Here is a 15,436-nt window from a genome sequence, read left to right on the forward strand (position 1 = left end):
AAGTTCCAGTATATAAAGGTAGTCCCTACGCTTAATTTTTATTGACCACATATCTATACAGTACATAAGCAATTGCTCATGGACAAAATACCTTTGTTGGTTTCTATTTCTACTCTTCTGTCTCAAGGCTCAGCAAAGAAAAAAGCAGTAACATGTACCAAAAAAAGATGCATTGTTTCTTTGGATGAGAAAATTTAATTTATATGCGCCAAAACAGGGAGGTGCAATGAGAACTAAGAATGAACATCAATTAACTTAAAAATACTATAACATGTTAAATAAAACAAACTGATTTCAAAAACCGTCGCTAATGTCTCTTTTCTTTCATTTATGATTGTCGAAATCAAAGTGCAGAAATCAAATTTAACAAAGGAACAAATCCAAGCCAAAAAAACCAAATTGGTGGTAAACGAGGCACGGAATGTAAAGATAAGATGATTGTGCTCTCTTGAACATCATGGACATTCCATTCATGGGCTTGTGGCTTAAGGTAAATCAAATGGAGGAGAAGTTGATAAAGTTGAGGCAAGGAGTGACACTGGTTAGTCCAGAAGAGCAGGAGCATGTGGATAAAACGAATTCTGGCATGATAAATCAATGGAAAAGACGCAAGAAGATGTTTAAGGATATATGGGATGCAATAACTGAGAATTCCCCAAAGAGTCTTAAAGAGTTCAAGGTAATGTGCTCGAACCATTCCTTTGTGTCTTTTTCACTGTTTAGTCACCAACGATATGGATCCAAAATACTTACCCTCATCTTCTATAAATTGTAATTGTCACAAGAATTATTACATTTTCAGGAGGAACTAGGAATTGAGTATGATGAAGATGACGGTTGTGAGCTTACAGTCCTACAGTGACAATAACCAACGCTGAACGAAACGAACCAAATACAATTGAGTTCTTTTTTTGTTTCTCCAAATCCACAAAATCCTATTAGAGAATGAAAACTTTCATGCATCCCTCTCATGAAAATTTATATGAGGATTTTAATTTTTAAGTCCACTGATTAAATTAACTTTTCGTTATAAAAGTTTAGAAAGGTGAAATGATGATTTTGCAAAATAACCCAATTAAATGGCATTTTCCATTACACTTGTAATATCACGTAAGAATCTTGTATCGGATTATCTATTTTTCGTTAGCTTGTGTGACGTGATTTGAAATCTTAAAAAAAATTGTATTATATTAGGATGTTGCAAGGTAATTGTGAGTTGGGTTTTGAGATAGTGACAATTTTAATAAAGAGTAAAATCCATTTTGGTCCCATACTTTTTATTAGGTTATTGATTGAAACGGTAACATATTGTCTTGATAAAAATTTACGATGGGTAGCTCTAGGAAAATAAACTAGAAGAAAAGGACGAAAAATGGTAACGAAGTTTTTGATGGACTTATGTGTACATCAATAAAAAAAATAGTCCTATTCAATATATATTCAAGGGGTGTATTCATTCTATACTTTCAGATATTTTTAATGATTTTTTTTAAATGATGGACTTTTGTGGAGTTGATAGATTTTTATTGACTTTTATGGAATCTCATAGAATTGTAAAACAAATTTCATAGACTCTTATAGACTTTTTTTCAAGATTTTTGTAAACTTTTTCATAGAATTATGTGAATTTTGTAGTTTATAATTGTGATTTATTTTTTATTAATTTTTTAAAAATAATTATTGGACATAGATAACCTCTTCAATTTTAAATTATTTTTTTATTTATAAATTTAAATGAATTTTACTTACTTAAAAGTTAAATCAATTTAATTTGTGAAAAACGACAAATGAACTATCCAATTTATTGAAATCAAAATTTCAATTCTTTATCTCAATTCAACATATTAATGAATAATATTTTTATAAGTTAATAATAAAATTTTATTAAAAGAACAATCAAAATAATGAGTAGTCTTTTATAAAAAAAATCTAATCATTACTGACAATTTGATCAACATCGTTCTACATTCCATTGGCTATGATATCCCTCCATGCATTAGCATTTGCTCGTTGTTGTTTTTGAGTATTAAATAACTGATCAAAGTCGTCACCTTCATAAACTTGTGTTGATGAAGACAATTGAGCTTCATTATCTAGTTCAATTTGAAATTCATCAAATTGACACTTCTTTCAAAGAAAATTGTGTAATATAGCACATGCCAATACAAGCCCTGTTAGGGGTGGGAAAAAATACCGAATTTTCGATATACCGAGATTACCATAACAAAAAAATATTGAATTTATCGAATTTTAAGTATACCGAAGATTTCGATACGGTACGATAACAATACCGAATTTTTCGGTATGGTAATGATATTCAATTTGAAAATTTTGGTATATACCGAAATACCGGAAAAATATACAAAATTTTAAAATATATAATATTTTAAAACAATAAATTATAAATTTTTTTAAAATGTAAAGTTTTTTTGGTTCGGTATACCGAAAATTTTGGTATAGTATCAGTATGAATTTGCTTATACAATAATTTAATATATAGATTAACTAAAATTAAAGAAAATAATTAAAAATAAAATGTTATATAATAATTAATAAAAAATTTAAATTTTAATTATGTTTTTACAAAGTACAAATAAAAGAAAAAATAAATAGATGAGAAAAGAATGAAAGTTTGTATTGAATTTGGGAGGTTTCTCAATTAAATGTACATCCAAATCTTTAGGTTGAATCAAAGATTTTTCTTGACATTTTATTGTTGTACCTTAGGCTATAATTCTTGTACTTAATAGAATTCCATATAGTCATTAAAAGTATATTGACATTTTGAATACCTATAGACTTTTGTAGAGTTTTTAAAAGTCAAGTTTGAATATCACATGACTTTTTAAAATTCTACAAAAGTTTACATTGAATACCACTAAACTTTTATGGAGTATATAAAAGTCTAGTTTGAATACCTCTAGACTTTTAAACTCCATAAAAATCATTAAAAGTCTATAACCAATACACCCCCCTTTTAGATTGTCGTCATCCAGTTTTCTAAAAGACGTCGTTTAGGTACTGAGTGCTTACTCATCGCCTTGATTTTTATAAAGACGATGCCTTTTGACGTTGTTAAAAAAATCAGGTGCATAGAATGATAGTTGACATATTATGTAATTTATAATTTATTTATTGATTTTTAATGTTTTCGAAATATTTTTTAAACCAATTTGTATCGGAGAAAGAGAATGCATATGTCATTAATTTTGAGTTTTAATTCGATCGATATAGATGAATTATTGAAGAATTATTAAGATGAACAAAAAGAATTAGATATCAGGTTAAAAAAACATCTAGAGGCCGTCCAAATGTTAGGTGGTGGGTGAGTGTGTGCCTAGCAAATTTAGAACATTGTTGACATATAAGATATTTTTTTAGACAGTCGATAGAAAATAAAAAAAAAAATCTAATTGAGTTTATTAATATATTTGTAATTTATCATGCTAATATAAACGTAATTTTAAGAGAGAAAAAATAAAGTGATAGACAGAGAAATGAATTTTCATGGCTTAAATAATCAGTTTTTCATTCAGATATATAATTATAATAGCTTTGTTTAAGTTTTACGCATCAAGAATTTCAATTTTAACGACATTTTATAAACTAATCCACCAAAGTAATTTAACACTACCGTTTTTAAATAATTGTAAAAATTTATTGGAAAGCAGTTAGAGTATAAGCACAATAATTAAATTTTTTTCTTATGAATTATAATAATTTTACCAAATAAAAAAGATATCGTCGTTAAATATTAACTTAAATAAAAAATTCTAATAATAAAATATATATAAATATATATATATATATATATAAAGTCCATTATATGAAGAATATGCAGTAACAAAGTTAAAAAGTAGAGGGATTATATATATTATTATATATCGTAGAAATAATAACGGGAAAGAAAGAGTGGAGCTTTGCATATTCGCACGAATTCCGATGCATAATTACCCATTGTATTTCAAAACTCTACCGCCTTCTCCTTTTCTGCATTGCCCTCGATGCTCTCTCCTCTGCCCACGAAAAGTGTGAAATGGATGTGTCAGAGTTAATTCCTGCCCAGAAAAAATCCTCCGTTGATTTGCCTCTCTATTCGTGTTTCCGTTTCGCGTCAAAATTTTATGAATCCTCCAACTACTGATCTGTTTTGGTTTTTTTGGAGCCACCCTTTTGATTATTTCATGAACTAGTGAGTGAGAAAGGATGGGTCCTCTGGTTTCACTTAAAGACATAGCTTTTGTTTTTGTTCTGTAAATATATTTTTTCCATGTTCTTTCTCGAGAAAGTGGAGGTAATACACATACGGGTTTTTGGCGTGAAAGGGGATATGTACGGAAATAAAGAGGTTTGGTTCAGTAATATGACTAGTCTTTAATTTTGCTTGATATTTTCAGTCGAAGTTTGCTTTTGTTCTGGGAGGAATTTGAAGCAAGATTCCTTCTGTTAATTTTAGTTTGTTGTTGACCTTCTGTGTGGGTAAGTGAAACTCGATTAAGTCCCAAGATCTTGTTTGTTCGAGTTCATTAGAAAAAATGGGAAATGTTGCGGGTGAGTTTTTTAGGTAATGAAAAGTTGATCGGTCAAGTCTATTATGAACTCTTAGGTTCTATATTTCTGGAGTTAGGTTAGGTTATTTGATTTCTGGAAAGAAAAAATGGGTGTGGCAAGTTCAAAGGATCAGAGAAGTAATGCTCTGAAGTTGTGCAAAGAAAGGAAAAGACTCATCAAACAAGCCATTGATTCTAGATTTGCGTTGGCTGCTGCGCACGTTTCGTATACTCAATCTCTTAGAAACATTGGCATTGCTCTTAGGAGGTATGCTGAGGCTGAAGGTTTTGTAGAGTCCTCTCTTTCAGCTAACCTTCCATCTCCCTCGCCGTCCCATCTTGGTGGGATTTCTGATTCTCCAGTGCTCAATGGAAGCCCTCTTTCACCTCCTACGACTAGAATCAGCTATATGAGGTCTGGTGGAGCTAGTGCCTTGACAGTTAGGATGAATCCACCTCCTAGGAATTTCCAGGTTGAGGAAGGTGAATTCTCAATGCCGCCACCACCGCCTCCACCACCTGATTTGGGGTCTTCCTGGGACTACTTTGAGCCTGCAGAAGAGAGCTTTAGGTTTGTGGGACAGAATTATGTGAATCTGAACTCTTATGAGGTTGGAACTTATGGAAATTTTGGTCTTAAAGATGATGATTCTGAAAGAAACAGTGGAAATCCTACTAATTCTGATAGGGCTTCTAGCAGTGCTCATCAAAGAGTAGAAGTTGAAGTTAAAGATATGAATGACAAAGACATTGTAAATGATTTTACAAAGAATGTGGTGGAAAAGGCTTCTATGGAGCCACCAAATTTGAGAAAAAATAAATCTGCGGTAGAGAAGGATATATGTACTGAAAGGGAAGATCCTTGTGACTTCATAACACATAGGGCGAAAGATTTTCTCTCTAGCATAAAGGAAATTGATAATCGCTTTTTCAGAGCGTCTGAATCAGGGAAGGAAATCTCAAGGATGCTGGAATCGAGCAAAATCCGTGTAGGTTATGCTGAAGCCAAAGGTAATTATTTCTCGATGGCAAAACAGAAATGCCATAAGAAATTTAGAATTTATGAATTTGACTCTTTTTCTTTTCATATGCAGAACGATTTTTTGTGCTCTTAACTTTTAAGTCCATTTACCTTAATTCTTGTTTGATGTTTCCCCGCCTTTTTCATATTCGAGTGATGTTTTATTGTTTTATGCCTGTAGGTACACCGTCAGCCTTGGTTTCTTTTGGAGCAGCTTGTTGCCAAGGTGGAGCTACAAACGTGTCTGATGGTATGTAACATTTTATACATTTTCATGCAAGTGTTAAAAAACCAAGTTGTTAATTAAATAATCAAACTGGTGTTTATTTTATATTTTATGACAAGAAACATTAATTTAAGGTGGCAAGTACTATGCTTGAAACCCAATATAAATAACATCTTCATTTCACAAAGTACCAGATCAACATGCTACAAAGGTTATCACTTGGAAACGGACAACAGTCATCTCGGTCATCCTCATCAAGGAATCCACTTGCGACAATGAAGGATGATAGTGATGATAGTGGTAGTGATTTTATCGAAGAATTCTGCATGATTTCTGGGAGCCACTCTTCCACACTCGATAGACTCTATGCATGGGAGAGAAAGCTGTATGATGAAGTGAAGGTACTTTTAAGTTATATTGTTACTCTGGTAAAATTTATATTCTATTTACGCCATTCACATTTTATTAATTTCAAACGTTAAAAATTGAATTTATATGGCCAGGAATATTATTTTGGCCATTGCTTCATGTAAATAATTTTATTCACTTTTGTTTTGTGCTGACTAGATAATGTCAATAGTAAGATTGAAGCATTAGGAAGGATACATGTGGGAAGGGAGAATAAGAGTGGGAGGTGGAGAGGGGTTGTTATCCATTCTGGGAAATGTTTATTGAATGTTTAGCAGCTTAGGCTAGGGATAGTGTGAGAATACATTTGTACAGAGGAAACTTTGGGCTTATATCATTATATATTGCATCAAATACAAAGTATATTTTGCTATTTATCTTCTGTGTTCTGTTTCTTATCTATATTTAATGGAATCTCATCTAAGGCGCTAACTGAATGATTTACTTTAGTTTTCTTTGGGGTATAATTGCTAGATCGATGTCTGTTGAGGAGAATTACAGCCTAGGAAATTTTTGATTCTCCAGATCCAACGTTATGTTAGTTTTTTGCACTGGCTTCTACAGAGTGCCAATTCACATTATATAGTATTTGATCTTGTAATTTATCCTGTGAAAGTGGAAACTTTGATACTACATCTTTCTTGGAGAGTTAATAAATGCAAGTGATACCGGTTATGCCTCAAAGAGTGACACTTGTGTTATTTTTTATACTGCACACAGGCAGGTTCACAATATTTCTTGGTTATTGTTAGGAACTTAAGTTCATGTGGCTTAATTGGTCAAGAGGGTGATATTATCATGGGCTATAATACATTGGACCAAAGTCATTATGTTGTTGGGGAGAGAATTCTAGGAGTCGCTTGGAAAAGGGGCATGGGAAATCCAACTTCCGCCTATTATATTTCTCATGCCCCTTTTCCAAGTCACTCGTTCTAGAATTATCTTCCTAACGGCATAATGACTTTGGTCCAATGTGCATTTAGGCCCATGATAATATCACCCTCTTGACCACTTCAGGCACATGAACTTAAGTTACTAACAGTTTACTATTAAAACACTCGTGAGAACGATTTTGCTTTAAAAATCATTCTTTGCTTTGAGATCAGACATAAAATGTTGAGCTATAGGGGGTGAGTTAGACTCATTTGACTACTTGGGATTTTATTATGATTTTGAAGGTTAACACAAGGGAAGTAAACATTTTAAAATGATAAAGCAAGTAAAATGCTTTGATGATTATTAAAACATATCCAAGTACTTATTGGTGAAGCAGATATTCATTCATAAATGGACAATTTTCACCTCAAACCGATGTGTAGTTGGTCAACTGATACTGTGGTTTCCAAATCCGTTCCAAAATAACTTCGGCAGCAACTTAATTTTCAATTCAAATCAACTGGCTGTCTAGTCTTAATTGGGTAAACAACTATTTCCTTGTCTGTCGTGAAAGATTCGATTTTTCATTGCTCCCTTGCGTACTTGTTTCATTTTATGAAAGGTTATATTCATTTGTGTGTGTATACTGGAATTCCTGAGCATCAAGTGCCTAAGATAAAGGGGGCGGGGATTGGGGGGTTCAGTGGACGGGAGAGGTGAAAGGGAACAAACAAAAACCGTCGTTTTTTTAACCTCCGTAGAGATTTCTTTTTTCTGTGTGGTTCATTTTTAAATTTTGTTTACTGACCTTCGAAATAATAATCTCTGTGCTCTTTTCTAAGACGAGTTGACGAACATCAGATTTTAACAGATGCTTAAAACAGACATGTTTTGAATGCAATATAGCGGTAATTATTATAAAGAGTTCCTGATCTTTAACCATGGAATTGATATGATTTTAACTCAGTCTGTCGGCAATTAAATTTTCCGGTCTTCAGGTACTCTATGATGAACACTAGCAAAGACTTTTGGTAATCGTTGCAGAAGTACAGTATGGTGACTCAAAAGTGATTATATATTGTCTCCTTGTTTGCAGTGTTCTGATTTCAGTATCACGTGTGACTTTGTAGGCCAGTGAATCTATACAGAATGAATATGATCGGAAGTGTGACCAGCTTTGCCACCAATTTGCAAAGGATCATAGCACTCAAGCAATTGACAAAACTCGTGCTGTTGTGAAAGACCTGCACTCAAGAATTAGAGTGGCACTTCATTCTGTTGATTCAATATCAAAACGGATTGAGAGAATGCGGGACGAAGAGTTGCTTCCTCAGCTTCAAGAACTTATTCAAGGGTGAAAATTTTTTCCCATCCGTTTGGCACTCGAATCTTGTCGATTGTCTAATTACTATATAAATCTCATGTCACGCTGAATTTACCCTGCCAATCATGACGTTGAATTATTTGCAGACTGACAAAACTGTGGAAAGCGATGCTTGAATGCCACCATTCCCAGTACATAACCATTTCTTTAGCGTACCATGCAAAAAGCTCCGCCGCTGTTCCTCTTGGGGAGACGCAACGACAGATTATCAGTCAGCTCCAGGATGAAGTGGAGTATTTTGGTCTAAGTTTTACCAATTGGATCAACAGCTATACGTCATATGTAGAATCTCTCAACAGCTGGCTGAAAAACTGCATCTTGCAACCACGGGAACGACAGAAGGGCAGAAGGGCGTTCTCACCCCGCCGTTATCTAGCCCCACCTATATTCGTCCTCTGCCATGACTGGTCAGCTGGGATCAAAGCTTTACCGTCTCAAGAAGTCAGCGATGCAGTCAAAGCCTTTCTGTCCGATCTGCAGCATTCAGTGAGAATCCAAGCAGAAGAATTTCAAAAGAAAGAAGCGACAACGGATATTCAGATTGATTTATCAGAGAGTAAAGATGAAGAGGCGACTGAAGATGATGGCCAGTCCAATACAAGCTGCATACAAGCAAGTTTGACAAAGGTTCTTGACAGGCTGACAAAATTCTCCGAGGCTTCGGTGAAAATGTGCGAAGAAATTCGACAGAAATGTGAAGTGGCTCATAACGCATTTGACAATTATAGAGCACCTCCAAGATCCTTTAGCATTTGAAAGTTGTTTGAAACCTCGGTCTTAAATCTTCGAGTTTAAGTTTGGCATTGATGCTGTGTGTAACTTCAGAAGTTTGAATATAATCAACAAAAAATGCTCGACAATAGAACCAATGGTTGCGTCTAATTGTGTAGTGAGGGCTTCGACTGGAAACTTTGAATCTTTTTTTTTTTTTTTGGCAGGCCAGAATTTTGTTTAACCTGAAATAATTCATCGTTTTACGATTCAGGTTTTTTTTCCCCGAGGGGTTACAATGTAATCAATTACTAATATATTAAAAATATTTGATGGGTCTTATATTTTTTTATCACAAGTAAAACCGACTAAATTGAATATTCTTAGCATTTTTTTACGCAACTGCATGTGAATATCAATTAAATTACTAGGAAAATTGCTACGGCTGCACAAATGGTTTAGTTTATTTCAACCTCAACTTACCAACCAATTGATGAAATTTTCCATTATTACGAGTGATTATATTACAGAACACGATAAAAATATATCCATCCCAGGTTTATAAGACAAACAGAAATATTTGGAACCAAGTTTATGTAATTACATTTACATGGAGTCGATTACGATTTCCCAAAGTAACATCATTCTTGGTTTGTTCATGGTTCGTCTTGCAGGGAAATGGAGAAATCCGAGCATTGGCTGTTTGAATTTTGTTCAAAACAATTTGATTGAAATGCAGTGAGGGTATATCAAGAATTCTTTTTATGTATGTATTCTATCTCTACTAATGAAATATATATGTTCAAAACACAAACACACGCAACTCTACTAATGAAATATAATTTCAAAACACAAACACACGCAAATTTTGTGTGTGTGTGTGTGAAGCACATTGAATAGTGTTGGTTTATGTTAGACCTGCATAGAAGTCAGTAAAAGCCATGTAAAACAAGTAAAAATTAATGCAACTGGAGCATAATACCATACCAAGTATTCTCCATTCTCCGAAAAGAATGTATTTTGTGGTTGAGAATGAAAATGAAAAGTCGGGACTCTATCCCAATAACTCGATGATGGAATAAAGTGCAAAAGAATTATCCTTGCATGAGTAAACACTGCACATCAGCGTTCGAAGAGTATCCTTTCCTCACATCAAATATGTTAAGTGATACTTTCCAGTTTCCACCATCAGATCCATCTTTGAAAATAGAAAAGATATGTTAGGTAACAGGAATGATCGAATCTATATGTCCTACAAAGAATAACCATCAGCATTCAAACCCTGTGTGGTCGTGCAAGCAATGCAATGCAGAGCTATTGCTTTGAAGATCATTCAATACAGATATACATAAACCAAGGGTTCAATGGCTCATAGATGTCAATATAGTTCTCCGACAAAGTAGCCTTAAATTCCCTTGCGAGTAATTCTCGCCAATATCATGATCTCACTATGGCTTACTAAAAGCATATAACTGAACCTTAGACCTTAATAAATTCACATCCTAATCACATATAATGCAACTAATCAGCGCATTATGAAATCTTTCAACAGTTTAAAAGAACTTTATTTAGTCATGGAATGTCATTTGAAGTTGACAATTGCAGTAATTAAAAGAGAATTCTTGAAAGCATGACCATCGGTCACCAAATTAAGCAGAATTTACACTAGCCCCGTCAAATGATCACTGCAACTAATTTTTTCAAGATATGATACAGTGGCAAACCCAGCGGGGACGAGGCGTGGACTCCTGCTCGGGAAAAATACAAACTTACAAGTAATATTTTCTAAAATATATATAATTGAAGACATGTTTTGTGGGTTATGGGGTAATCGCCGTGTATGTAGCATGACATATAACTCAAGATGAATCCTGTAGGTTTTAGAAACAAAAGAATCACATCAAAGAAATAAAAAATGGTTACTCTAATGCGCTTGTAAAAAATCAGCACACTTGCCCATCACACAATTAAAGGATCCACAAAAGCAATCGAATGTACAAACTATGCTTGAATTCAAGATAATACTTCATTTTTATTATAAGCCAAAATCTTTTCAGAACTCCCTCGATGAGAATTTTCATATATCCCCTGAGTTTTTTTGTCATATACATGTCAAATACCATAAATATAGTATTTCTTCGAACTTTGAGCATCTCTTGTACATGGAAAAATACGTTTTAATAGATGCAAGCTAAGCTTGAGATTTTGCCCACCTTTTAATCTGCCTTGCAACTTTTGCCAACACTTTCAACCCGAGGAAGAGCCGGGACACTCAAGAATGACTTTATGTGACTGTACAGTTCCTTAGGCTTCTCCATATTAATAGCATGTCCCGCATTCTTCAAAACCACTAGTTGTGCATTGGGTTCCAAATGTCTGCAATACCCGAAAGAAAATTTTCTGTCAAACTATTTGTGATCGAGGCTATCAGATCAAGTAAGAAATGATTAAACAACATCGCAAAAAAAAAAAACCACCTTTTTAGTCTATGAGCCAATTCTATAGGAAATATCTGGTCATGTTCTCCCCAAATAATCAATGTGGGCTGCTACATCACGAGACAATATTTTATAAAACAAGCATACAGATAAGGAGAGAATAACAGAGGCGGGAAACTGCAACGGTTAAAAGATACACCTGAGTAATTTTAGGCAGGTCGGAAAGCTTTCTATCCTTGTGTAATGCATAGATCAACTCTTTTCTTTCTTGTAAATTTTCCGTACACATCACCTATGAATGATTAATGGAAATCCAAGAAAGTGTTGGCTCAGGCAATTGAACATACAAAGAATGGTTCATAAAATGCAGGATAAACACAGAGAATTGCACTTTACAAGCACTACGGGATCTGGAACTTATATGCAATAAGACAGCTGAAAGCCAAAAACTAATTATTAAGTGGAATATGCTCTCAATTTCAAATAATCACTCCAAAATTCTTGTCAACCAATTACATTCACTTTGGACAATTTTCAAGCAACAACCAATTCACACATTATCTAGCCTATAAAGTGATCCAGGTTGTCCTTTACTCTGAACGAGGGAATTGGTAATCAAGGGTGGTACGAGAACCCGACCAAAAGAGTAGTCTTTACTCGAACTTCATGCTTCACTCGATGACTTCTTGAAAAATGAATGATTGCAACATAACATAAAAGGAAGTCACAACTCACAGCAGCTAGCGTTAATAACTGGAAGGATCTGCAGTCAACACATTTAGGTACAGTTCCACAGCAAACAATTTTCAAGAAATAATAGCTGGCATTCATTCACTATTTACTAACTAATCAACAAATCCAGTCCCAGAGAATCATATTGGATGCGCTTACCTCAATAAAATCCGAAAGAAAGCAAGAAGGCACATTCTTGATTGGCTTGTAAAAAGAGAGTTTCATCAACTCCCTCAACTTCTCCGGAGTCTGAGCTAGCAAAATACTTGTAGCCTCATCAACACTCTTAACTTTGAACAAACCTTCCTCAATGTCCTTCTCCTCCAAGCAAACCCCAGCACAGCCAATCACCACACTCTCCACTGCATCCGGGAACTGAGCCGCCATGCTGTAGGCCACAAATCCACCGTAGCTCAGCCCCACCACCCGCATCTTGCCCACACCGAGCGTCTCCATAACCCTCATCACGCACTGAGCTTGGAAGGACTCACTCCTATCCGGCCTGGAAGTGAAAGATTCTCCAAAAAACAGCAAGTCCGGCACGTAAACATTGAACTTGGAGGAAAGCGGCGAGACGAAGTCGTTCCACTGCCACATGGCGTTGGCGCCAATCCCATGGATGAGGACTAGAGTAGGCTTATTGGGCTTGTGGGATTTCGGCCCCCAGCAATGCATGACGGTGCCGTCTCCGAGGTCGCTGGTGGTGGACTTGAGTCCAGCACTGGAGAAGGAGTATCTAAAACACATGTCCCTTGAGGCTGTGAAGCTGAAACACACCGCCATGATCACGGGAGGACTTGGGTTTATCCACGAAGTTTGTCGGGGTATCTAGGATTGCTTCAGAGATTTCTCGATTGAAAAAGTACAGATTTTTTTTTCCTCGAGAAGTGAGAGAAATTTGACGGACGAGTGACTGGTGTGTATGTCCATTGATTTCTCATATTAGGATATATGTGTATACATGTATCTATATACGCATCTATCACGTGTATATATAAATGTGTGCATTTGGAATACACTATGATAAATTATTTAAAAAATAATAATTGACGAATTTAGATTAATAAATTGCATTTTATAAGCAAGAAATATTTTAGTTAAATTTCATATATATATATATATATATATATATGCATTTTATAAGTAAGAAATAATTTAGTTAAATTTTTTATCTATATATATATATATACACACACAATGTTTTTATTATATCACATAATGAGAGAAAATTGTATGTATACAGTCAAAGTTCTAGCCAAATAAAAAATATAGTAGATCTCTTATGAGACGATCTCACGAATCTTTATCTGTGAGACTGGTCAATCCTACCAATATTCAAAATAAAAAGTAATATTTTTTCATGGATGACCCAAATAAGAGATCTGTCTCACAAAATACGTCTCACGAGACCGTCTCACACAAGTTTTTGTCATAAAAATATCTAATTTATTCTCTATATTATCAATTTATTTATTTAAAATTATTTCGATATTGTATTACAATCTAGCTTTTTATTTTTTTTAAGGTAGAATCTATCTAATACCCAAAATAGTAAAAAGTAAAAACATTGTACAAATCTAAATTTTAACCAAATTATTTACTTGTAAAATATAATATACATATATGCCTAATATCGATATAAAAAAAATTGAAACTTTACTGAAGAGACAAAAAAGATACAATTTCATCCAACAAGAGCTGGAATCCAATCAATATGTACCCATTTTTGGAATATCTATTAATCATTTAATCAGTAGTACTTTATATGCCTAATTAAGTTTTACTCATAAAAAATATGGTAAATATGAGTCCATGGAAATAAAAAGAAGAAAAATAATATTTTTTTCTATTTTTAAGATTAAAGTTAAGGACTAGGAGGTAAATCATTATTAATTTAAATATTTGTTCGAAAATTCTTAAACGGTTTCATTTTCAACCAATTAATAGTTGATAGTCAAGGTCGTGTAATTAATTCTTGCGTCTCGAAAAGTAACGGCTAGCATTTTAATCATTATAATCCAATTAATAATATAAAAATTAGATAAACATTATATATATATTGACAATTTATTAATTTATTGATCATGTTTAACCGATGATTTAAAGTTTATATAGTGTATTTACCAGTTTAATTTTTGTTTATTATTTTTCTTTTTAGAAATTCTACAGAAGGAAAAATTTTATTGAATAATCCGGGGATTGTGAATGTGTAGGTGGGATCGTACATAAAATGGTTTGACTAATTTCGGGAGAGAGGGTTTGGTGGATGTAATATTTAACAAATCGGGGAGTGGTTGGGGTTTGCAACCACCATCCATTGATTTGTCTATACCGAATAGTTTGTATTTTATAGGCTTAAAAAGATTGGAAAAATAGTTAAAATGGTTTTATAAGTTTATCTATCTTGTATTTGGTGTTGATATTTTGGATTTTATCTCTTTTTTTTCGTCGGAATAGTGACGTAATATTGGAAAATTCTGAGATGACACAATAAAATATCGACGTGTCCGAGAAAAAAAAATGACCGAAAGTTAAAACATGACCTTACTTGTAACATCGAAAGACAAAATTGAATAGTTATATTATCAAAACACAAAATAAACAAACTCAGAAGACAAATTTTGGCCAGCATATTTAAAATTAGAGTTTGATTAATGGTCATAATTTCGATTTTTTCTACTAACATCCTCTTGAGAAAGCTTGTTGTGCGAGGCTTGGTTAACGCGGTTTACTTGTATTTGCACAAAATTTGTAGAAGCGGATGTGTCAGTTGCAAATGCACCAACTTGAATGAAAAATGCAAAATCATCTAACTTCTAACTACTCAAATTACGTGAATTCCAAATTCAATTGTTAGTTCTAAAATCTTAAGATAATAAACTCACCAAAAAACAAAGATTTAAACGAAAAACAATGTTGAAATTGAGAAATAAATTCCTAGACATAATTATTATATTTATACAATCAAAAACATGAAAAATATAATAAAAGTTGCTGAAATCTGAAATAAATAACGTAAAATATTTAGAAATAGATTAAAAAGACTATAGCTTCGTTTGGACTAGTACTTGTAATTTTTTTTAATATAAA

At 33.4% G+C, this 15,436-nt stretch overlaps 1 protein-coding gene and 1 pseudogene across 1 annotated transcript; one reads left to right on the plus strand and one right to left on the minus strand.

Annotated features, from left to right (window-relative positions):
* The first annotated feature begins 3,891 nt into the window (after positions 1 to 3,891).
* LOC142522476 (uncharacterized) lies at positions 3,892 to 9,330 on the plus strand (annotated as a pseudogene).
* A 1,858-nt stretch (positions 9,331 to 11,188) lies between these two features.
* LOC142522595 (uncharacterized) lies at positions 11,189 to 13,270 on the minus strand. Its single transcript, XM_075626086.1, has 4 exons — positions 12,506 to 13,270; positions 11,814 to 11,906; positions 11,654 to 11,721; positions 11,189 to 11,552 (listed from the first exon to the last, which is right to left on the minus strand). The coding sequence occupies exons 1-4, from the start codon at positions 13,127 to 13,129 to the stop codon at positions 11,393 to 11,395; spliced, it is 945 nt and encodes a 314-aa protein (XP_075482201.1). The 5' UTR covers positions 13,130 to 13,270; the 3' UTR covers positions 11,189 to 11,392.
* Between the last annotated feature and the right edge of the window lie 2,166 nt (positions 13,271 to 15,436).

This window comes from Primulina tabacum, chromosome 13 (assembly GCF_025594145.1).
Source record: "Primulina tabacum isolate GXHZ01 chromosome 13, ASM2559414v2, whole genome shotgun sequence".
Classification (NCBI taxonomy): domain Eukaryota; kingdom Viridiplantae; phylum Streptophyta; class Magnoliopsida; order Lamiales; family Gesneriaceae; genus Primulina; species Primulina tabacum.

Bases quoted from the DNA above. Each gene is read 5' to 3' on its own strand.
- LOC142522595 (XM_075626086.1), bottom strand. From the start codon at position 13,129: ATGGCGGTGTGTTTCAGCTTCACAGCCTCAAGGGACATGTGTTTTAGA. The intron at 11,907-12,505 runs GTAAGCGCATCC...AATCATTCATAG, and splicing joins TTCTTTCGGATTTTATTGAG to GTGATGTGTACGGAAAATTT. The intron at 11,722-11,813 runs GTGTATCTTTTA...GTGATGTAGCAG, and splicing joins ACCTGCCTAAAATTACTCAG to CCCACATTGATTATTTGGGG.